General features: G+C 55.5%; 10 protein-coding genes across 10 annotated transcripts; 6 read left to right on the top strand and 4 right to left on the bottom strand.

Annotated features, from left to right (window-relative positions):
• The first annotated feature begins 329 nt into the window (after nucleotides 1-329).
• L969DRAFT_68854 (uncharacterized protein) lies at nucleotides 330-3,754 on the top strand. The gene is made up of 11 exons (XM_014715248.1): nucleotides 330-827; nucleotides 876-977; nucleotides 1,024-1,087; nucleotides 1,140-1,363; nucleotides 1,413-1,566; nucleotides 1,614-1,864; nucleotides 1,913-2,189; nucleotides 2,245-2,366; nucleotides 2,416-3,281; nucleotides 3,340-3,464; nucleotides 3,513-3,754. Exons 1-11 carry the CDS (start codon nucleotides 385-387, stop codon nucleotides 3,696-3,698), a joined length of 2,814 nt encoding a protein of 937 aa, XP_014570734.1. The 5' UTR covers nucleotides 330-384; the 3' UTR covers nucleotides 3,699-3,754.
• Nucleotides 3,755-4,183: 429 nt separating this feature from the next.
• Nucleotides 4,184-4,742, top strand: L969DRAFT_91561 (uncharacterized protein; the record flags this gene model as incomplete). Its single annotated transcript, XM_014715247.1, has 3 exons — nucleotides 4,184-4,327; nucleotides 4,376-4,462; nucleotides 4,515-4,742. The coding sequence occupies 3 exons, from the start codon at nucleotides 4,184-4,186 to the stop codon at nucleotides 4,740-4,742; spliced, it is 459 nt and encodes a 152-aa protein (XP_014570733.1).
• Nucleotides 4,743-4,901: 159 nt separating this feature from the next.
• On the top strand, nucleotides 4,902-5,459 carry L969DRAFT_14303 (uncharacterized protein; the record flags this gene model as incomplete). Its single annotated transcript, XM_014714878.1, has 4 exons — nucleotides 4,902-4,980; nucleotides 5,051-5,079; nucleotides 5,134-5,262; nucleotides 5,319-5,459. 4 exons carry the CDS (start codon nucleotides 4,902-4,904, stop codon nucleotides 5,457-5,459), a joined length of 378 nt encoding a protein of 125 aa, XP_014570364.1.
• A 123-nt stretch (nucleotides 5,460-5,582) lies between these two features.
• Nucleotides 5,583-7,952, bottom strand: L969DRAFT_83964 (uncharacterized protein). The gene is made up of 7 exons (XM_014715246.1): nucleotides 7,522-7,952; nucleotides 7,321-7,473; nucleotides 7,217-7,269; nucleotides 6,078-7,162; nucleotides 5,974-6,021; nucleotides 5,863-5,928; nucleotides 5,583-5,813 (listed from the first exon to the last, which is right to left on the bottom strand). Exons 1-7 carry the CDS (start codon nucleotides 7,920-7,922, stop codon nucleotides 5,619-5,621), a joined length of 2,001 nt encoding a protein of 666 aa, XP_014570732.1. The 5' UTR covers nucleotides 7,923-7,952; the 3' UTR covers nucleotides 5,583-5,618.
• Nucleotides 7,673-12,975, top strand: L969DRAFT_83963 (uncharacterized protein). Its single transcript, XM_014715245.1, has 4 exons — nucleotides 7,673-9,552; nucleotides 9,599-11,198; nucleotides 11,246-12,632; nucleotides 12,683-12,975. Exons 1-4 carry the CDS (start codon nucleotides 8,019-8,021, stop codon nucleotides 12,848-12,850), a joined length of 4,689 nt encoding a protein of 1,562 aa, XP_014570731.1. The 5' UTR covers nucleotides 7,673-8,018; the 3' UTR covers nucleotides 12,851-12,975.
• On the bottom strand, nucleotides 12,683-13,185 carry L969DRAFT_56351 (uncharacterized protein; the record flags this gene model as incomplete). The annotated part of the gene is made up of 1 exon (XM_014715244.1): nucleotides 12,683-13,185. The coding sequence occupies one exon, from the start codon at nucleotides 13,180-13,182 to the stop codon at nucleotides 12,916-12,918; it is 267 nt and encodes an 88-aa protein (XP_014570730.1). The 3' UTR covers nucleotides 12,683-12,915.
• A 107-nt stretch (nucleotides 13,186-13,292) lies between these two features.
• Nucleotides 13,293-17,122, top strand: L969DRAFT_43476 (uncharacterized protein; the record flags this gene model as incomplete). The annotated part of the gene is made up of 7 exons (XM_014715243.1): nucleotides 13,293-13,797; nucleotides 13,845-14,548; nucleotides 14,604-14,798; nucleotides 14,848-15,982; nucleotides 16,123-16,337; nucleotides 16,393-16,738; nucleotides 16,791-17,122. The coding sequence occupies 7 exons, from the start codon at nucleotides 13,293-13,295 to the stop codon at nucleotides 17,120-17,122; spliced, it is 3,432 nt and encodes a 1,143-aa protein (XP_014570729.1).
• A 3-nt stretch (nucleotides 17,123-17,125) lies between these two features.
• Nucleotides 17,126-18,720, bottom strand: L969DRAFT_83957 (uncharacterized protein). Its single transcript, XM_014715242.1, has one exon. It carries the CDS (start codon nucleotides 18,234-18,236, stop codon nucleotides 17,229-17,231), a length of 1,008 nt encoding a protein of 335 aa, XP_014570728.1. The 5' UTR covers nucleotides 18,237-18,720; the 3' UTR covers nucleotides 17,126-17,228.
• Nucleotides 18,721-18,740: 20 nt separating this feature from the next.
• L969DRAFT_83955 (uncharacterized protein) lies at nucleotides 18,741-19,566 on the top strand. Its single transcript, XM_014715241.1, has 5 exons — nucleotides 18,741-18,841; nucleotides 18,896-19,024; nucleotides 19,082-19,246; nucleotides 19,307-19,388; nucleotides 19,445-19,566. Exons 2-5 carry the CDS (start codon nucleotides 18,896-18,898, stop codon nucleotides 19,534-19,536), a joined length of 468 nt encoding a protein of 155 aa, XP_014570727.1. The 5' UTR covers nucleotides 18,741-18,841; the 3' UTR covers nucleotides 19,537-19,566.
• A 67-nt stretch (nucleotides 19,567-19,633) lies between these two features.
• Nucleotides 19,634-22,111, bottom strand: L969DRAFT_91554 (uncharacterized protein; the record flags this gene model as incomplete). Its single annotated transcript, XM_014715240.1, has 9 exons — nucleotides 19,634-19,777; nucleotides 19,825-19,871; nucleotides 19,919-20,011; nucleotides 20,066-20,132; nucleotides 20,180-20,205; nucleotides 20,252-20,390; nucleotides 20,442-20,589; nucleotides 20,638-20,756; nucleotides 20,807-22,111. The coding sequence occupies 9 exons, from the start codon at nucleotides 22,109-22,111 to the stop codon at nucleotides 19,634-19,636; spliced, it is 2,088 nt and encodes a 695-aa protein (XP_014570726.1).
• Nucleotides 22,112-22,199: the final 88 nt, after the last annotated feature.

Raw genomic sequence — 22,199 nt, 5'->3', positions numbered from 1 at the left:
TTGACGCGAACGAGAAAGCTCTATCAAGGTCTGCGTCTCCGCTCCACGATAGTGGGCCATCGAATGCATCTGATGACAACGCGCTCACCGGAGCAGATCTCGTCTGGACCGCTGACCTCAAGAAGTGACGGAAGTGCACCTTGAAATGCTAAGCTGATCCTTGAACCTAGCGCGCACAGTCCGCTGCACTATCTAGTGAGACCGCTCGAGAAAATGAGAGCGCTACGTGGGAATTTGAGCTGATTCACGGCTCATGCGGTGGACGGTAGCAAGCTTGAGGACGGAGGGTGCCTCGGCAATTTGCGCGACGACGCGCGCAAATTCGAACGCGACGGTACTCGACAGACGTCGGACGCCGGCAAGCGCTGTAGCTTCCTCGTCAGGATGGCTCGCAGGGTAGCCGACTCTGACGGGGACGATGATGCTCCAGACCCGGACGAGCCAGTGCCGAGCGCTCGGGTCCGGCCTGCTCGCGGCAACGCACATCGAGGCTACATGGACACCTCCTCTGACAGCGATACGCCGCAGATGACGAAGAAAGCAAAGGGCAAGCTGACCAACGGCAATGGGGTACCTAAACAAGCGCCTACGCAAGCTGAGGAGAGCGACACCGACGAACAACCGGCTGCCAAAGCAAGCAGAAAGCGCAAAGCAACTACGAGTAAAGTGACTCGCTCTTCGCCTGATGCAAAGCGAAAGAAGGCCGCTAGCAGCCCCGCACCACAAACTAGGGATGAGGAGGAGGAAGTAGAGGAAGAGCCAGATGAGGCCTTCTTCCTAGCGGATGCTCAAGAGAGCCACTATCTCAATGAGCGCGGCGACGATGGGTAGGCTTATCAATTCAGGATCTTGCCACACTGAGACTCGAGGAGCAGATACGTCGTCGGATCGATCATGCGAATCAAGTGTGTCAATTTCATGACCTATGAACATGTCGAATTCAGTCCAGGACCTCATCTCAATATGATCATCGGACCGTGAGCCTACCTGAGATGCAAACAGGCAAATCTGACAGCAATTCAGGAACGGCACGGGCAAGTCGAGCATAGCCAATGCCATTGCTCTCGGGTTAGGATGGCCACCCAAGGTGAATGACACAATCAAATACAAGACAGACAGAATCTGACAGGTTGCAATAGATCCTCGGGCGAGCAGACGAAGTGCGATTGTTCGTCAAGCAAGGCTACGACGAAGGTCACATAGAGATCGAGCTCAAGGGACGGAAAAGTCGCAATGTCATCATCCGACGCGAGATCAATCGCATACGCAACAACAGCGATTGGTATCTCGATGGCAAGAAGGCAAAGCATACCGACGTCGTCGCAAAAGTAGCGGGACTGAATGTTCAAGTCGATAATCTCTGGTGCGCACAAGGCTCGCCCCATGAACATAGCCTGAATCGATCGTCTTAGTTCCTATCTTCCCCAAGATAAAGTCGTATCGTTTGCGCAGATGAAGCCTGCCGAACTACTCAAGGAGACCCAGAACGCTGCCGGATCGCTCAAGCTAACAAGCTGGCACGAGTATTTGATCAAAATGAAGAAGCTGCTCATCAACAGAGAAAAGGTCAGCCTCTGCATCTCTTGTCCGGCATGGCTGAACAGTCTTGGCAGAAATTGGATGCAGAGAAAGAAGATCTACGCAATAACGAAGCCCGTAACGCCGCACTTGAACGCGAAGTCGCCCGGTACAGAGAGCGGAGAGAGCTACTGGAGGAAATCACGATTCTCGATACCCTCATTCCTTATGCGGAATACAAAGTCAAGAAATTGGCGTATGATGAGGTCAAAGGTGAGAAGAACGAGCGCGTGCAGCAGCTGCGCGAACTAGAGGTCAAGCGAGCTCCTTATGCGCATCAGAAGACGTAAGCCATCATAGTCCAGCGCTGTTCACGCTGAGCCGCGCATGACAGTCTGCTGGAGCAGAGGTACAAAGCGGCGTCAAGATCAGCGAGGGATGCCGACGGTCTCCACCTGTCTGCGGAAGCGAAACTGAATCGTATCAATAAAGAGCTGGATGCTTCCGACAAAAAGCTCGAAGTTGAACGCAACAATCTGCAAAGCCTCAGGGCCGATATCAAGGCACGCGAGCAGAGGATAGCGCAGTGCCGGAGGCAGATTGACAACATCAAGCGACAATTGCAAGATGAGCCGCCAGAGGTCGACCTGACCGAGTCAAAGCGACGACGCGTCAGTCACTGCACCGTTTCTTGCGACAGACTCGCACTGATCTCCCTCTTCCCAGCGCGAGTGCAAATCCGAGATGCTCCGGCTAACGCAGAAGATTCGGGCTGAGCAAGCAGAAGCTGAAGCTTTGCTGGCCACGACTGCCGAACTCGAAGCAGAGATCAAGCTGCAGAAAGCGCAGTAAGTCAGCAGGCCTGCTATTTGTCTTCATTTGTAAGTCGTCGCGCAGAATCACAAAACTCGAATCTGCTGGCAACCGGCGCTTAGGAGCGCTCAAGTCTTCGATGGCCCGGCAGAATCATCTCTTTCAGGGCATCTTGGCGACCCAGGCGTACCTCAAGGAGCATCCTGACAAGCTCAAGGGCAAAGTCTGGGGTCCTGTCGCGATCGAAATCGGGCTTACAGATGAGAAAGCGGCCGCAGCCATGGAGACCCTGATCCAGGTAGATGTTTTCAGAACATTTGTCTGCGAGCTCCGAGAAGACTACGAGCTCCTTCAGGCGCAGATCGCCAATGGATTGTGGAAAGACACAAAGTATAAGATCTATCTCGCAAACATCAGCGACGAGCAATTTCATGCTCCCTTCTCGCTCGCAGAGCTGCAGCGCTTAGGATTCGATTGCTGGGCGATTGACTGCATCTCTGGCCCGCCCGAGGTTTTACGCTTCGTTTGCGCGCGCTCAAATCTGCATCGGATACCTATTGCTTTCAAACCATCAACGAGCATTGATGTCAAGGCTTTCGAGTCGCGCGCTTCGCAAGTGCGCAAATATGTCATCGGACCATCAGTCACGACCATCAAACCATCAATGTACGGCCAAGGCTTTGCACAGACGAACACGAGGGGCCTGCGAAACGCAACAGTTCTATCGTCAGCGATTGATGCGACGGCTGTAAAGGAATGCGAGCGACGGATTGCGACGGCGGAACAACAGAGGGACGCTCAGCAAGAAGCATTCGAAGCTTTCTCTGTTCGCAATGCCGAGACTCGCGAGGAGCACGCAGAGCTACAAAGTACCGACGCACGACTGGCGGATGAGGAGCAGAAGTCCGGTGCAGCGAGGCACGAGTGGCTCAAACTTAAAGTCAAATACGGTGCGGCTCAATTGATATGCTTTCTGATGTGTGCCTTGCTGAGAAAGTGTCCGAGTAGAAGAGCGCTGCGCGACGCTCGAAAGCGAATTGAACAAGCCGTCCGGCGAAGAGAAGCGCGAAAAGCACACACTCGCTCTGCGTAAGACCGCGCGCTCGCATCTGTCCATTGCGAGCAAAGCTATGGTGCGTAGCTACTGTCCATTCGTACAGATCTGTCTCATCAGTGAGCAGGCGACGTTCCATGAGCTCTGCGAGACACGTGCCCTCATAACTCTAAGAGGACTCGCCTTACAGAGTGCGGAAGCCGACAAGTCTGCACTTGACACAGTCCTAGCCGAGAGCCAACAGGCGATCCTAGAAGCACAAGAAGCCATCGAAGAGGGTACGCGTGATCAATATAGCGGCTCCGAAATCTGATACTTGGCCTGCAGTCAAAGCCCGATTGAACAAATGCAAAATGGAAGCGTCAGCGGTCTATCAAAAAGCTTCGGCCAAGATGGACGAATTGCCGCCGGAAATGAGTGAGCGGGTGACGGAGCGGAACGCAATGGGCACTCCCGCCGAACAGCTCATGATAGAACGCGAGACCCGACAAGGCGAGCTGGAGTTGTTGGCAAACGTCGGCAGCGATGTCTTGCGCCAATACGAAGAACGTCAAGAGTTCATTGAAGTCTTACGCGCTAAAGTCGTGGCGGACGATGCGGCGCTTGAGAAACTGCGTACATCGGTGCAGAAAGTCAGGGTGAGTATTCGTAGCTTGACCTAGGGCCCAGTTGACATCGTACCGCGTTGCAGCATCTCTATACGCCCGCGATTGAGGCTCTGGTCAGACGGGTCAGCGAGCGCTTTGGAGAAGCTTTCAACCGTGCGCTGTAACTGCCAAGACTTGGTCGGAGCTGAATATGACCGCAGGCTTCGGCTGTCTCGGCGAGATCAACCTCAACAGCGAATCCGAAGACTATGATCAGTGGGGTATCGAGATCTCCGTCTCGTTCAGAAAGCAAGAAGCACTCAGTTTGCTGACGGCAACGCGGCAATCCGGTGGCGTGCGTCTCGATCTTCGCAGCCTCGATCGTGCTCAAGGAACTCTGCAGGAACGATCGTTGTCGACCATTCTCTACCTGATGAGCCTCACAGAACTCGCCAAAGCGCCGTTTTCCCTGGTAGACGAGATTAACCAGGCATGTCGGCTTGCGGATCATTCCGCCAACATGCTCATCTGTTGGCGAGCAGGGTATGGATCAGCGAGCCGAGCGCAGAGTTCACAACCAGCTCGTCGCTGTGACATGCACGCAAGACGCTGGCCAGTACTTCCTCATCACGCCAAAGCTTTTACCCAATCTAGAATATCACCAAATGATGAAGATCCTCTGCGTTCATTCTGGCGACTGGCTACCGTCCAGGTTTAACGCGATGGAGATCCTCACGAGACGACTGCAGGCTGTCGCACATGCTCGATGAATTGCTCATTGCTTCTTGTTGTCGAATGTAATAAAATTCTCTGTGATCGAATTCTCACATCATTTCCCCAGACGGAAACGGCCGAAGTCGCCGCGTTCGATTGGTTGAAGCGGCGAGGTTGACTCGCCTGACGATCAGCTTCAGTCAAGTGAGCGAACGATGTCGAAAGAGTTTTCGTTCGAGGAACTATCGGCGAAGAAGTCCAAGGATGATCTGCATCTGCTCATCCACGGCAAAGGTCAGTGATCTCGAGCGAAGAAACGAGCGTTGGGCGATGGTCTGATCGTGTCGAATTCGTCGATTCACAGTCTATTCGGTCGCCAAGTTCCTAGACGAGGTGCTCAGCTTGAAATCGTAAGGTTCTACAGACGCTGATGATGATGTCCCACAGCATCCAGGCGGTGACGAAGTCCTCTTAGGCGAAGGCGGCAGAGATGCTACCGAGGCTTTTGAAGATGTTGGCCATTCTGACGAGGCGAGAAAGCTGCTCGAGGACTTTGTCGTAGGCACCTGCAAGGAGGTTCGCCATAGAAGTTCTCAGCATACAGCATCTGAGCTGACTTGACCGTTTTGCAGGGCGCAGCAGAGGGACCGGCATCACCAAAGGCGTCCGCAAAGTCTGCGGGCGGTACCATGCCAACACCAGAGGGTTTCACCTACCTCATTCCTCTGGGCTTCCTCTTCGCTTACCTTGCCTGGCGGTTCACATTGGCTTAGTAGATACGCTCGCCAAAGCGTACCGCATCGATCATGGTGTCTGTCGTCGCTCGATTGTACACGGAAACCCAGGGTGCGACTCAAGTTAGATCAGCAATCCAATGCTATCATCATTCGAGACCTATGCACTGCGAACGAGTAGTGGTGCATTGAGGCGCGTTAGTAAGGATCGAGTCTGCCTCTGAGCGCAGTCAACACGGCTTGAGCCGTCATCTGCAGGCTCCACAGCCCCACAACCTTGGCTCTCCGGTCGTTTTGAGTCTGCACATGGTGCGCGAGCGCAGCATAGACTTGTTCGGATACCAGATCGAGCAAGCCTGTGTCATGAGTCGTCCAAGATCCGTCAAGCTCGGGCTGCTCAGCCTGTCAGTCTGCTTCGCCTTTACGTAGCTGTTGAGCGTACCAGCGGCAACTCGACATGACACTTGATCGGTATCAATGTGCGGTTTGAATTGAGGAAGGCAACGATCTATGAGCTGTCAGCGTAGAACAGCACATGAGCAGGGATGCTCACAGGTCGCACGAGCGCATTGTTCGCATACGAAAGGTGATCATCGAAGATCTGAGAGCACGAATGAGCTGCTAGCTTCCTAGATGCTGGATGGAGGCAATACGCACAGGTATCGTAGCCTTGAGATCCTTGAAGCGAATGTCGAGATCAAATGTGACCGCGCTATGTGCGTCATCGTCGCGATCGTCGTGCTCTTCGAGACCGAGAAGGCTTCGGATGCTCGACTTGGGTGCTTCCAGAGGCTTACCGGTCGCGAGCTGTGGCTGTCCTGGTATCCGGTCTGCCGGAGGCGGCCGTGAGCTGATTGTCTCGTCGATTCGCTCCACCAAGTCGCCCAGTATTTCGCTCAAATCGACGTCATCGCCAGCTTGACGTGGGAATCGTATGTCTGCAACGAGATCTGCACGTCCAGACGTGATCCAGCTTATTGGTCCTTCGTCGTGAGGAGACTGCAAATGATCGATAGGCACGCCGTCAACTCGAAATCTCGACATGCGCTTCCATGTGCCGTCTTTGAGATCCTCTTCGCTTGTCCGGCCGATACTCTGCGGTTTGTGCAGCGAGAACAAGCAGTTGTCGACCTGACCGGTGATAGAGTCGGCCGATAGCATGTCAAGGAATAGCCACTGCTTTCTCAAGGTCGGTATCGAGGCATGAAAGATGGAAAAGTTGTACGGTCTGAAACCATACGGCTGATGTACAGTCACCAAGAAATCCTCGAGCTCGAGTGTCTCGAGATGAAAGTCGCCTGGCCGCGCAGTGTGTCGAAAAGCTGTCCGGTCTTTTACCGCTTTCGGATCTGTAACGATATGGCTGCGATCGAGTACGCCCCGGACACCTTTGACAACGGCGTCCTTGACGAGTCCTTTGCCATCGAGCCACCGCCATAGACTAAGCGAGACCTCGATCGAATCGACTTGCAAGTGGAAGTATGACCAATTGGCTTTCGCTGGATCATACTCGCCCTCTGCGCCAGCGCGCTCAGATGAGACCTGCACACCTTCGTCGTCGTTCGGCTGAGGCATGAGGGGCTCGATCGCCCTCTTCTTCACCGGTCCGCGAGAGATGTAGACATTCTTGAAGCTGATACGCGAGTCTTTCAAGCTGAAACGAGGTACGATGGCGGATTCGAAAACGATGGTCACGCCGGAAGATGCGGTCAGATAGCTGCCTAGCTTCCTAGCAAGTGATTCTGTCATCAGACAGTCATTCAATGCATCTTCACCAGAGGTCAAAAGTGTCTTGCCTTGCAGCTGTAAAGAATTGGCCAGGAAAAAGATACTCGCAAAGAAGCTTGTCCTGGACGAACCTATCAGACGCGTCCGACGTCATTGATACGCCAGAACGTACGTGCCGATGGCGATCCAGAGTCCGACGCCTCCAAGGAAGAAGCTGACGAATGCACTATAGTCATCCGTCTTGTAGGACCGGAAGCCACGTATAGTGAACCACTTGAAGCGGATCTTGAGACGTTCGAAGAAGCCTGTTGCTCGCGAAAGTAACCTGTACGACGTGTCAGATTTGCGCCCATTCGTGAGCTGCAGAACGGACTCATCGCGCATCTGCTTTCGCTTTGTCAGCGAAGGTATCGAGTGCACTACCGATTGCTGGAGATTGTGTAATGTCGTCCCATCACTCTCGGCCTGAGTAGCTTGCGATTCGCTGAGCTTCTGAGCATCGGCGCGTTGCTTTTGCTCATTGGCGGCTCCTTTGTAGTCTCGCAGCGCCGCCGATGCAGCCAACGAGCGCGTCACGGGCAAACGAGCAGCTTGTTGCGAAGCTGACATGCTCAGAGAGGAAGGCCGAGCAGTCCATTGTCGCTGAGGAGCTACAGAGCCAGAAAAATATCTGGACAGGCCAGCATACGCCGAGGCGACTCTTGGCTGCTGCTGCTTGGTCGAGTGCGATGATCGAAAGGCATTGAGGAGGGCCGCTCGCTGTCGAGGCTTCATGTCTACGTCGCCGTGTGCCGCTGAGTTTCTTGATGATCGACCGCGTCCGACCAACGAAACCGTCCGAAATTGTTGCGAGCCGCTTGCCGTGTCTCGATGCAGGCGCTCGTCCTGCTCGGCAGGGCTGCCACCTTGCTGCCGCTCCTCTTTCTCGCAGCCTCCGCGCCCACGCTGTTCATTCAAAGGGGCAAAGCACTCCGTCGACAGAAAGGTGCACGCCAGTCAGACAATCAATCAGATGAGCGCACGCCGCTATTGAGCGATAGAACGCTTCGGCGACAACAAGTCTCGGAGCACGAGCTTAGACAGAGAAGTCAGTCGGGTGCATCTCAGCATTCGCGCCGCCGTCGACGAGCATCACTCACACAGGCGCTGCCATGGCTCAGACTGGTCTTCAATATCGTCTTGTTTGCGCTAGTGTTAGCTGCATGGGTCGTTGGTGCACGAACGAGGCCTATAGATCTGTGGACGATGCTGCATTGCATTGACATCCTCGCATGCACCGTATACACCGCGCTGCTGGCAGCTGTGGCTTTGAGCATACGAGCACCAACTCAGCTGCTCTACAAGCACTGTGACATCGCCAGCGCGGTCATACTCATCAGCTCCGTCTCGCAGCATATCACACCCTATCTTGCCGCTCAGACGCAGATTGTCGACGGCCCGCTTGCTAGGCTCGGCCTGGCAGAAGCAAGCATCGCGCTAGCAAGCTGCATCATCGCCCTCATCACGCCGCAACACTATGTCCCCGTCTTACCGGATGTGATGCCTCATCCGCGCCAGACAGCCTCGCGACTGTCCTGTGTGCTCTTTAGCTTTCTAGACAAAAGGATGATTCGGTACTATCTATACCCACCGCACGAAGCTCCACCCGACACCACACTGAGCAGCTTCAAACAGAAGCTCGACAACTTGACGGATCAGCTAGGCATTACTCAACATGATTCGCCCAACGATCATCTCGATGTGCCCAACAAGGAGCTGCCTGATAACGTTTCGGAGATCTCCGATGTCGCTAGCGAGGCGAGCAGTCAAACAGAATACAAAGGGGCCGACCTTCCCGCAGATGAGCGACCGTGGAATGCGCGTCTTTCGTTCAGCGAATTGCTCCCTCCGCTGCCCGATATACTGCATTCCCGCTGGGTCCTGTCAAAGATGCGATGGCTGGGCGACAACGAAGACGACAGCGACGATGATTTGCGCGTGGAAAATCGCCCAGAAGGCTCAATGCGAGTCTTTCTGACCGTTTTCAGGGCAGAAGCGCTTCAAATAACGTTCACAGCGCTGCTTTGGATCGTTTTCATCTTCGTCAGTCCATTGTCGATGAACCTCTTGCTCGATCACGTGCAGCGAGGCGGCTCGGCTTCGCTCGTGAGCCCATACGTTTTTGCGCTTGGCCTGTTCGTTGGTCCAATAGGCGCCTCTGTCGCTTTTCAGCAGTGCCTGTTCATGATCGCTCAGATGGGACTGCGACTACGCGCCCTGCTCAGCCATGCCATCTTGACGAAAGTCCTTCGGATGCGCTCTGGCGGCAGCGCAGCTTCGGACAACAAGACGGACGATGGCTCGGAAGCCGAGGCGACTGCTAGTGGCGATACGACCGGCCGGGTCAATAATCTCGTTGGCACCGGTCAGTGCAGACTGATATACACTGCGGGAACTGACGTATTATTCAGACATCGATGTCATAACGGCCTCTCTCGAGACTTCACTTCAGCTGCTGGCGGTACCCTTCAAGATCGTTGTCTCGCTCGTCTATCTTTACTTTCTGCTTGGCTGGTCTGCCTTCGTTGCTCTCGCAGCTATCATCGCCTTTGTGCCCCTTTCAACTTGGGTCAGCTCGCGATACGGGGCGGTTCAGGGATCGATCATGAAGGCGACAGATCGACGAATCAATCTCATCAACGAGTCTCTCAATGCGATCCGCACCATCAAGTATTTCGCTTGGGAGGATCCAATGCAAAAGGGCATCTATGCTGCCAGAGAGCGAGAACTGGCTCGAATCATACGACGAGCTCGCGTTTTCTTCATGCTCATGGTCATCTCGACAGGTGTGCCCGCAATCGTCACGCTTGCCACTTTTGCTGCGTTCGTATACGCTGCGCACGGTCAGCTGACAGCGTCAATAGCTTTCACGAGCCTTTCGCTATTCAGCCTGCTCAGGGAAGCAGTCATCTCATCGACATATCTAACGAGCGCGTTCCTGCGCGCTCGGGTCAGTCTTGGTCGGATAGCAGACTTTATCAGAGACGAGGAGGAGATAAGCTCTTCGAGCCGCAAGCGAGCTGGGGATCGCATATCGTGTGATCATGCGAGCTTTCATTGGTCGCGCGATTCTGGATCTTTCGAGCTATGCATCGATAGGCTCGAATGTCCACCTGGACAACTCACCCTAGTAGCAGGTCCAACGGGCTCAGGCAAGTCCGCGCTGGTGGCTGCGCTCCTCGGCGAGATGGACCTCGTCAAAGGCGAGGCTTGGGTCCCAGCCGGGTCGACAATTTCATATGCTGCGCAAGAGCCATTTCTGCTGGACGACACAATTCGTGAGAACATCCTGTTTGGCAACGAATATGACCGAAAGCGATACAAGCGTGCACTTTTTGAATGCTCGCTCATATCTGAGATTGCTGGATTCGAGCGCAAGGACAAGACAAACGCGCTGGCACTGAGCGGCGGTCAGAAATCAAGGGTCTGCCTTTGCCGAGCGGTATATGCATGCAGCGATATCGTACTGCTTGACGACGTGCTTTCGGCAGTTGACTCTCGCACGGCCTCTCACATAGTTCAGAAATGCTTGGATGGCAAGCTGCTCAAGGGCCGCACGGTCATTCTGGTCACACACTATCTCGAGCTTTGCGCCCAAGCCGTCGCCTGCGCGCATATTGTCAAGATGAAATCTGGGCGAATTACGAGTCAAGGACCGGCTCACGAGATGGTTGAGGACGACACGGCGCAGAAAGATGACGCAACCGATGGCGGCGGAGAGCTAGATGCTGAGCACGGCGATAATGCGGCAGAGGTGCATGACGTCGAGACAGAGAGATCTTCAAGCGCTATCAGCTGGACTAATTATCGTTCGTATTTTAGCGCGATGGGCGGTATTGTCTTCTGGACACTCTATGCGCTGATCAATCTCGCCGCGCATGTCCTCATGCTCGGCAGCGGCGCATGGGTAGGCGTCTGGACCAATTCGAAGGACAAAGTCGACAGGGCGTCATATTACTTTGGCATCTACGCTGGCATACAGGTCGCCTCTGGCATCTCACTCACGATCATGTCGGTGCCTGACATAGCTATATATCAACATGACTGATGGCGCACAGGTATCTCTACTTGATTGTTGGCGCAGTTCGCGCTTCGCGTACGCTCCATCGCGACCTCGTCACGAGCATATTCGGCGCGCCCGTCCATGTCTTCGATCGCATTCCTCTCGGACGCTTTATGAACCGTTTATCGAAGGACATTGAGATCATCGACACTGAAGTTGTCGAGTCGCTACAGCCAGTGTTCGACTACGGGGTACAGGTGACGCTGGTAGCCGTCACGATTGCAGCGGTGCTGCCGGCCTTCCTCGTGCCTGCGGCCATCATTGCGATTGCGTTCTTTTTCGTCGGTCAGCTATATATCCGCAACGCTCTCGCAACGCGTAAACGTGTGGCTGTCTCCAGATCGCCCTTGTTCAATACGCTTGGCAATGCCGTCAGGGGCGTGATGACGATTCGCGCGTTTGGTAGACAGCAAGACTTTGTCAGCGCTTTCAGGGAGGCGAATGACGATTACAACCGAGCGCAATTCCATGAGCAGCTGCTTGATCGATGGCTCGAAGAGCGATCGGACGCTGTCGGCGCGACTGTCGCTCTCATCGTGGGTCTGCTGACGCTGACCGGTAGCGTATCACCGGGGATCACCGGGTTCCTCGTGTCTACCGGACTCGAGTTTACTACAAGGATATTATATGTCGTCAAAGCAATCAACAGAAACGAGCTCAATGTCAATAGTGTTGCCCGAGTGCTCGAGTACTCGTCTCAGCTCGATCAAGAGCCACAAGGCTCTGAAGAGTGCAAGCCACCAGCATCCTGGCCCGATCAAGGTGCCGTCGAAATACAAGGCTTATCCGTCAAGTATGACGAGGATGGGCCGGATGTACTGCGCAACGTCTCCATCAAGGTCGAGCAACGCGCCAAAATTGGCATTGTCGGTCGATCTGGCTCGGGCAAGACGACGCTTTCCTTAGCGTTGCTCAGATGTGTGCATCGCAGTGCTGGCCGAATACTCATCGATGGACGCGACATTAGCGACATCAATCTGAAAGATCTCAGGCAACGGGTCACGCTCATCAGTCAGGAGCCAGTCTTGTTCTCGGGCACAATCAGATCGAATCTCAATCCGCTCAACGATGAGATGGACGACGCAGATCTTTGGCAAGGTCTGAAAGCGAGCGGCTTTCTCGAGTCAGGCGGCACCGCACATTACACTCTTGACACGCCCGTCACAAGCCATGGCGGCAACTTCTCGTTGGGCCAGAAGCAGCTGCTCGCCCTCGCGAGAAGCCTTGTCAGAAGCACTCGTGTCGTCATCTTTGACGAATCGACTGCCAACGTCGATGCCGACACAGACGCTTTCATTCAGGACACGATCAGAAAGCATTTCAGAGACTCTACATGTATTACCATCGCCCACCGGCTAGACTCAATCCTCGATTGTGACAAAGTAGGTGTCATCTCGTCTCATGCCATGACGCGCCTGACGTGGATATCCAGGTGCTTGTCATGAAAGAGGGAGGTACGGTGGCTGAATGGGAGTCGCCCCTGAAGCTCTTGCAGGACAAGAACTCGATCTTCCACGACATGTGTGCAGCCACTGGCTCGGTCGACGACATGCTTCATCGAGCCCAGCAGGGCGCACGTTCACGCAAAGACACTATGTAGCGCAATCCTGTCTGTAGATATTTGCATGCATGTCGGCAGGTACTGTAGTACTCGAGTCGCCACGGCTAGTAGGCACAGACTCGAGCGTGGAGACCGCGCAGAGTGTCTAGCTCTTCCTCAGGATGAGGATTTGGTCTTCCGCCATAGACAAGTTGTGCACCCGAGTTCCTTTGCAAATTTTTGAGCTGAGCTCGAGGAAGAGCGCAAGGCATGTCGGCGGAGCTTGCGCTGCTCTCCACGACAGGCCAAACAGAGGTCTGACGAAAGCGCAGCTCTAGCTGTGCTATTCGAAAGGCGCCCGTATGGCTTGCCTGGCAAAAGCAGCGCTGCATTGCAAGGACAAGTCGACAAACGCGAGCGCGAAAGCGTGACGTCGTCTCAACCTCCGTCACATTCAGCGCCTTTGACTCAGCTGTTCCGGGGGCTTCGTGCGTCGTCAATCATGTCTCGGCCTAATATTGAGGTGCTGGATCACCGCAAGGGCAATTTGGGCCAGAGATCGACAATGCGACAGCTCGTGGATCTGCTGCCAGCATGGCTCTGGCTTCTGCTCATCCTAGTCGCAAGCATCGTCATCAGGCAGCGCTGGCGAGTGTTCCAGGGCAAGAGAAGAGCAAGAGCATCTCTACTGGCTCAACGAAGGAGGGCAGGCATCCCTGACAAGGACAGGCGGCCGTGGAAGTTGGCCATTGCAGATGTAGAAGCAAAACGACGGCAAGAGCGACGGGATGCTGCGACCACCAACGCTGTGCCCAGCATGCAAAGACCGCAGTCAGGTGTAGACACACCTCAGCGCTCTCACCGACCGAGCTTGGGCCAACATCTTTCGAATTATCCTCTTTCGGGCACCTCGACACCACGACACATGAGCTACCGCTCGCCAAACGGCTCGGCTCGTGGATCCGCCTACATGTCGCCCGTGAGAGACGTTCTCTCGGCTCGTCCATGTGCGTTGTTTTGACTACAAGCCGATGATGAACTCATCTCTTTGTAGTATCGCCGCAACGAGACGCTCAATTTCCACGCGCATCGCCGTCTGTGGCAGAGTGGCCATCTCGCTCGAATGCAGCAATCGGTGCGACTGCACGACGCGACTTGCCAGCCTATGAGAACTCATTCGCAAGTTCTTATGTCTCGCCCGCGATGATGCGCCGCAATATGCAAATGCGCGTACCGCCTTCGCCTGCTTCAAGGATACGTGATGCTAACATGATGATTGCCGACGACAATGCAACAGACAGCTCTCAGCAAGTCGAGACGAAGCGCAGACGACGCATCGAGACAGATGGGAATGACGAAGAAGCGCAATGGGCAGATCGACACATGGACGACGACGACCCTGCGTCTACTCGCGCAGACGATGTACCTCCCTCCAAGAAGGGTACGCAACAACGACAACGAAAACGCAAGGAGCACAATGAGGACGAAGAAGCGAGCTCGCCACAGAAACAAGCTCGTCGCAGGCCCGCAAGTCCGAGCAAACACAGCAAACGAAAAGCAAGCGACGAGCCTGATGAAACCCCATCACCACGAAAGCGAAGTCCAAAACAGGCCAGAAAGACAACGGTCACGGGCGACGTCAAGCGCAAGGCCGGCGAAGAATGGACAAATGCAGATGGCGACAGATTTCGTCTGGATTCTGACGGTATTGAAAGAAAACTTGTGCTCATACGCGAAGTCAAGCCAAAGTTTCGAATGGTGTGCTCGTCGGAAGTTGTGCTCGATCGAGCGCTGACTTCTTGCCTGCCTTCAGCCTGCAGACTCGAAGCATCCAGATCGAAACCTGATGCACAAGGTGCTCGTCGAGAAGTGGCTCACCGAGGCTGAGTACGATGAAGCTAAGCGCAAGCAAGTCCTAGGCTGGCAGCCAGATCCAGACGATGCTCCCACTAGCCCACACACCACGGCGAGGTCGCCTATCGAAAATGGGCCTTCCAGTCCGGCCTCTGTAAGTATCCTGCTGTCCGTCATTCCGCAAGCGTCTAATACTCCAGTAGATGGACATGAGCGACAATTCTTCCTTCTTCACAAGAGGCACAGGGAAGCCATTGCGAGGCAGACTCTCATCGGTGTCTGCTAGTCTCGTCAACAGTCCAAGCATGTCCAGTCTTCTTGGCGCCAACGGACGTCTTCGTCTAGCCAGCGGTATAGCAAATCCATCGAGTCCATTGAGGAGCGACAGTCGGAATCTGTCAAAGGTTCGGGCAGCGCTGGAAGATCCGTCGAAGCTTAGGGAGATACCGGCTCTGCCTCGCTCCCGTACTTTCGGCAAGCTGAAGATGTCAGACTACGTCAAGTCAGCTGCCATGAACGAGCCTGTGCCAGTGCCAGTGCCAGCGCTCGCGCTTGCATCAGCGCCTAGCCCGCTGCCGACTGCAAGCGCAGCAACCCCGACCGCTGCTCCTGGCATCTTCGCCTTCGGCGCTGCGGCCAAGGAAGAAGTTAACAAGCCTGCGACCTCCTTCTCATTTGCACCAGCCGCTGTGACATCGACTGTGAGTCCCGCACCTGCCGCAACCACACCGTCAACGGCTCCTGCAACGACGAGTCAGCCTCCCGTCTTCACGTTCGATGCGCCCACGAAGCCCGCAGCGCCCAAGGCAGACTCTACGCCAACTCAACCAAGCACACCAGCTGCGCCGATGTTCAGCTTTGGCGCGCCATCGAACGCAGCAGCAGCTCCGAAACCAACGTCCCCCGCGCCGATCTTCAATTTCGGCGCGTCGGCGGCGCAGTCCAATAAGAAGAATGAGCCTGCGTCGCAGCCTATCTTCTCCTTCGGGTCCACAGCTCCGAGCAAAACAGATGCGTCTGCACCAAGCGTGCCCAATTTCAACTTTGGTAGCACTGCTAGTGCGGCCCCTGCAGCAGGCTCGGCAAGCCCGTTCAACTTTGGCGCTGCACCGCCAGGTCAGCCAGCAGCCTCTACTGCGCCAACAGCAGCACCTGCAGCCCCAGTGTTCTCATTTGGTGCGACGGCAGCACAGCCAGCGACACCAGCAGCAAAGCCAGCATTCAATTTTGGTACGCCTGCAGCTGCCTCTAGCCCAGCTCAGCCATTCACCTTTGGCACGCCTGCCGCAGCGACCACGACCCCTGCATTCACATTTGGCGCGCCTGACACAGGTGCCAGTAAGCCAGCATTCAAGTTTGGCTCCTGATTGTTGTATGCTCGACATCGATGGCCTAGATGCGTCTGCGCTGTGCTAGGCGCGTACTTTATATTGAGTGAGCGTGACGTCGACGCGCTTTGTCCACCAACGTCGCTCGAGGCTTGCACATCACGACGAGCAGTGCCAAGATGGGTACCCAATTCGTGCCTACGCATCATCATCAATCTTCGTTCTCGTCCATACCGGCCTTTCCGCCGTCAGGATTTGCGCCCGCAGCGTCAAGCTCGGTACTGCCGACGGCCGGCTTACCGCAGCCGACACGCATCCTGGTACTCAAAGGCTTCTCCGTCGAGCTCAAGACCAAGGACATCCAGGTGGGCTCGACACTGAGTCCCTCCTTGCGGTGTCTGACGTGGAGGGCGCTGACAGGGACTGTTCAGCGAGTGGGAAGACGATCGAGGCGGCTACAAGATCAAATGGGTTGACGACGAGACTTGTCTGCTCATCTTTGCCGATGCTGGCGTCTGCAAAAGAGCCTATCTCACTTTGCTTGCAAGCTGGGATGAGAGCTTGCCCGAATCTATCACGCATCTGACCAACCCGGACAAGCCTCCTGCCACTTTACGCGCATACAGAGGCGACGACGCAGCCAATATTATTCAATCTGTCCAGACACGTCCTCGCAGTCGCTCGAATGCATCCCATTCACGCAAAAGTAGCACCGTCGGCGGTACGCAGCACGGTCGCAAAGAGTCATTCGCAAACGGCCGCCCATGTATGTCAGCAGGCTCTTATTGATGGCGAGAGCTGACGGGCTAAACGCGCAGCTCATGGCCGCAACATGTCGACTGCTTCCGTCGGAGGCACGCCACTGCCACCCATCATGAGCCGCAGCAATAGCGCAGGCAATGCTACTAGCCCTCGCAAAGCCGAAGGCGAATCGCCACCTGCAGCTGTTCCGCCCACGTCACCTGTGCGCAATCGCATCGGCGCAGAAGGCAATCGTCTCGTGACGAACAGTCTAGGTGGTCAGCGTCATGCTGCACGCGCTGCCGCCGAGTCTGCTCGCTCGTCGAGCGCCGAGCCGACGGACAATTCTCCAAGAGCTAGCGAGCGCGAACGTAGCGTCTCGCCCACGATCGAGCGCATCGATGAATGAGGCTGTGTGTATTCCAACAGAGACAATGCATGTCATCCATAACAACAACAGAGATCTGTAGACATGACTAGCTACCTGAAGTGTTGGCCGTCAGTATTCGCCCGACTCAATCGACGTCGTCCTGCGGAGGTAAGTTCTGCGGCGGTCGGGGCCCTGGTGCGGGCGGCCTGATAGCCCCTTGGAAGAATGGGAATTCGCCTGGCAGTCGGCTGCCTTCGACGACCGGAGAGAGACTCGCTGGTCTGTGCTCGTTCGGCACGGCTGGCGACCGAGGGGTGTGTGGACCACCACTATCTGGCCTGGCGTGACTAGGCTGAGGCACGAGCTCATACCGACAGACAGGACAGGTTCCAGATGTCTTGAGCCATGGCGTCAAGCAATCCTGATGGAAGACGTGATTGCAAGGTTTGGGCAGTTTGATCGCCATCTCGTCAATCTGAAAGTCATCTTGACAGATCGGACAGCTCGTCATCGTATCGTGCGCTAGCATCTCAGTGGTGAGCTTGCAGCGCGGCAGCTCTGCGATGACTTCCTCTGTAGCCGGCGCAGGACCATGCTGACCTTGCGCTTGCTCCATCAGCTCGGTCAAGACGTTCTGCAACCCTTGCTCTGATACGTAATCGCCAAATTGACCCATCCTGCCGCCTCCGCCAAAGTAGAACTGGAAGCCGCTGCCTTCACTGCGGAATGCACCGCCTTCTGCACGAATGCCCAGCATGGCGAGTAGCTGCTCGGAAAAGCTTGTCGGCTGATCCGTTCGTCGCTCGCCCTGTTCGCCTGGCGCGCTTGGATCTGCGGCAGGAGCACCAAAAGCGCCAGCGAGGAAATCGCTCAGCTGGCGCACAGGCACAGGTGCACCGTCTCTTGATCCGTCGCCGTCTAGAGTGCCATGCATCGTTACGCCGCGCCCGTTCTCGAAGGTGAAGGTAGCTGTTCTCGTTGTGGTGGCAGTCGCGTCATCTGCTGCCGGCTGAAGTGGTTCGCCTCGAGCGCGGCGCTCAGCGGCGTCGGCAGCGGCTCTCCGGGGATCACTCGATGTCCTCGTTGGGCTATTCTCGTTGCCTGCAGGCGTGGCAGGCTGTGCAGGTCGCGCACTGTCTGGTGCGCCTGCCATACTGAAGAAATGCTGTAATAGGGCGCCGAAGGGATGCGTCGGCGTCTCATTGTCTGACGGCTCGCCTTCTGGACCTCCTGACGGTGTATTGAACATTGCGAACGGGCCCGGTGCATCGAATTGTCTTGGATCATCCGAGGCACCCTCGATCTGAGCACAGCAACAGTCAGCTCGTGTGACCTCATGGTCTGCAGCGATCAGACGACGAAGAAGCACCAGGGGCGATCTGTATGCTGATCATGCCGCAGAGATAGTGACATGACTTGCCTCTTCTAAGAATTCGCCATGACAAAGCGGGCATGTCGGCGTGGGTGCAGTCGGATTGCTCGGTCTGACCGATCTCGCGCACTCATGACAGAAGTGCGTGCTGTTGCCCACGCCGGGCACTTCCGGCAGGGCAAAGCCAGTCTCATTCTCCTGCCAGCTCATTGCACTAGCGGCAAGATATTGTCGACGTGGTTTCGACTTATCGACGATGTTGTCATCGATCGCGAACTTTCGTCGAGTACGATTCGCTCAAAGAAGGCGTCTTTTCATCTGACCACATTTGTTTTCATTTGACGAGTCGTGGCTGAGCCGTTTACTTCTACCTTACTCGTGCAAAGGTACAGCTGCCGCAAGCCACGTTGAGCTCGAGCTGAGCGCTTGGACGTCCACAGATGGAAGCTGCGCAAGATCAAAAGGCGTTCCAGAAGCAGCCTATCTTCAACAATGCTAAAGTGAAGACGACCAAAAAGGCGTCGAGCAAAGCCAAGCGATGGTATAAGGATGTCGGCCTCGGCTTCAAGGTCGGTGCCAGCTAGTATCCAGCGAGCGTCGTTTGAACCTCCCACCTGATGTGACAGACACCGCAAGAAGCCATCAACGGCACTTACATCGACAAGAAGTGCCCGTGGACTGGCAGCGTCTCCGTTCGCGGTCGTATTCTCTCTGGCGAAGTGATCAAGACAAAGATGACACGAACGATTGTCGTGCGCATGAACTACCTGCACTTCATCCCAAAGTACTCTGTGCGTCGATCAGCGTGTCCAGGGCAAGGGCTGTCATGCTGAAACTGCGCGAGCTTGCAGAGATACGAGAAGCGACACACGAACATCCCTGTGCACTGCTCGCCAGCATTCCGAGTAGAAATTGGCGACACCGTCACCGTCGGTCAGTGTTTGCGAGCGAGCAGGGTGGGACTGTCAAGCTGATCCATCTATTTGCAGGCGAGACCCGCCCGATCTCAAAGACCGTCAGATTCACCGTGCTGCGAGTCTCCAAGAACAAGGCCGCCGCCAAGGCGTTCAGGAAGTTCTGAGAGAGCCCATCGCGAGAGAGATGTACTCCATGCAGATGTTCAACTAAGACGAAGCCGCACGACCAGTGATACATTCATACATTGATCCCATCCATATCTAAAACTGAGCTGAGGTGCCTCTGGCTTGACCAGAGCCGTGCGAGCGAGCGTGACCGCGCCGCTTGCTTTTGCCGCGTCGAGCATCCTGCGATCTGTATCCGGGTGGATTGCCGACGGGCTCGCTACCTTTTGGAATTGGCGGCTGAACCTCCTTGTCAGCTCTGACCAAGCTGTCATCGCCAGACTCACCGAACGCACGGCATCAGCAAAAAGCTCCTTTTGCACCTTGGTCAAGCCTGTCCGAGCACGTGAGACGTGCGATAAGCGATCACATTCGACTTGCCCGAGCTTTGAGAGACGCTTCGAAGCAACGCCGAGATGATGCCATCGGTACAGCGCAAGACCGACGCATGCTCTTGCGCAAGCCGGAGAGCGACTAGTCACACAATGATCAGCCAGGTCGTGTGCATCCTGACGCGACGTGATGAACCTATGGCTGTATCAAAGACAGCTTCTTGCTGCTTCTGCGTTGCATAGGCCGGCACTGACCAAGGATACTATACAGAAGTCAGCGTATCGTCAAAGATGGCAGCTGCAGACTGACCTTGCAGATCAGGCTCGCCGTGTGATCTGCTTCAACTGTCAGTGTGGCTGACAGCATGATCGAGGCACAAACAGAAGGGCCGCTCGCGCGGCGATGTGCTCTCCTTGCTCGGTTTGACTGCGTCTGCACACAGTAGCTGGAGTTTGCGCAGTTCGCTGAGGACGTTGTGAGGCTCGGGACGGGTGTGATGCAGAGCGGAGAGTGCGAAAAGCTGCGCGCAATCCGTCAGCCCGGCATGCTTGCAAGAGCGATGCGAGCAGACCTTGGAGATAAGCTCGACGGCGGTAGTCATGTCGATCGAGATGTTCTTGCCTTTCAGCATTTGCCCTTGGCATTTCGCGAGGATCTCATCGACGGCTTGCATCGAGGCAACTTCAATGTAGAGCTCCGGCAGGGTGATACCAGTGTGACTGCTGGACGAGTCAGTGCTCTGCTGCTTATATGACGATCATGCTTACTATTGGATGTTAAAGTGTATACTGTGAGCGAGTAGATTCTGAGGAGCGAGAACAGCCGAAGGTAGCCAAGTCTCGATATCGGCGAGCGTGACTGATTTGTCGATGCCCTCAAGCTTGAGCTTCGCACAGACATGTCAGCTTGAAAGGATGTCTGGCATACTCGACATACCACTGGCCAGGTAGCCGTGCCGAGATCTCTAGCCGTGCGATAGCCAAAGACGCGTGACTCGCGCAGGAACTCTGCACTGGGATGCGTGCCGTTCTGCATCTCCTGCTGGATCTGTTGAGACGTTCGTGGAAGACCGAGTCTTGGTCGCGGCAAGGGTCGATGTTTGTTCTTGTTGCCACGAGCACGAAAGTGGCCGGGAGTATACATCTCGACGGGCGAAGGCAAGCTCGATCGTGTAGACTCGTAGTATACCGAGGGAGTACGATCTAGCGGTAGAACCTGACTGGACGGCCCGACAGGTGATGGACTCATCGGAAGAGGTGCGCTCGGGGTCATGCGAGGCGGTGGCATGGTTTCGTGTTGATATTGAATAGGCGGATATTGTGGCTGCTGCCAGACCGCCTCAAGGCTGAAGACTGGCGAACCGCAAAAGCAATGGTGTGCACCAAGCTGACCAGGATAACAAGGCTGCGGGCTATACCATGTCTGCTGGTTCTGGTCACTTCCGCCAGATTGGATGAGCGCCTGGTCGAAGCCACCATGAGTGGACATCTCTGGCGAGGTAAAGACCGAGCTGGAGCCGGCTCTCATCGATAGGGCAGGCGACTGAGTAGCGCTAGTCGTACCAGCAGACAGCAGCGGACTTGGCATGGGCTCTGCTGCTGGAGCGGGCGATCCCGCGTAAGGGAGATCATAGGCTGGATAAACGGGGAGAGGCTTGGTATTGGACGTAATGACAGCCGAGCCACAATCGCGACAAACTTGATGCTGGCAAGGATTGAGTGAACACCACGCCGGAGCGGGCACAGAGCCATAGTAATGTCTGCTGTGATTGTCCTGCTGCTCACAAGGCTGGCCATAGTGGCAATGAGGCGCCATGCAGGGATTGAGCATGATCGAGTGCATGGCATCTGGCGCGCTTGAGACGATCATTGGCGCTTGCGGTCGAGTTCCCGACCATGCGTAGTCTTGATGCCACTCGGGATGGCTCGGAAAGCTAGCACTGGCATGCGAGCTGCGTCCTCCGGGCGATTCTGATAGCGGCATTTCCGAAAACAAGGGAGAGGGTTGCGAGGACTCGTAGTGCCAAGGTGGCCCAAGCTGTGGTTGTGGCATACTCAGCGGCGCGATCGAGCGAGGAGGTGCGGTAGGAAAGGCCATGGAGATGTGACCGCCGAGCGAGGAAGCCTCTGAGTGGCTGACTGAATTGCGACGGGATACGCTAGGCGCGGTGAGCCAAGGTGCAGAGACGTGTGCATGTGTAGGTCTTACACTCGAATCATCGTCGATGCTCGGCATGTTCATCTTGATTGTGTCTGTGAGCAGAGACAAGAGACAGGACGACTCGCTCGTTGTCCTGCGAAAATCCGAAGATGAGGCTGCCTTCGGTGCG

This window comes from Mixia osmundae (assembly GCF_000708205.1).
Source record: "Mixia osmundae IAM 14324 unplaced genomic scaffold scaffold_1, whole genome shotgun sequence".
Lineage (NCBI taxonomy): Eukaryota > Fungi > Basidiomycota > Mixiomycetes > Mixiales > Mixiaceae > Mixia > Mixia osmundae.
The sequence above is the reverse complement of the archived record's forward strand: the minus strand, read 5'-3'. Positions and strand labels throughout refer to the sequence as shown.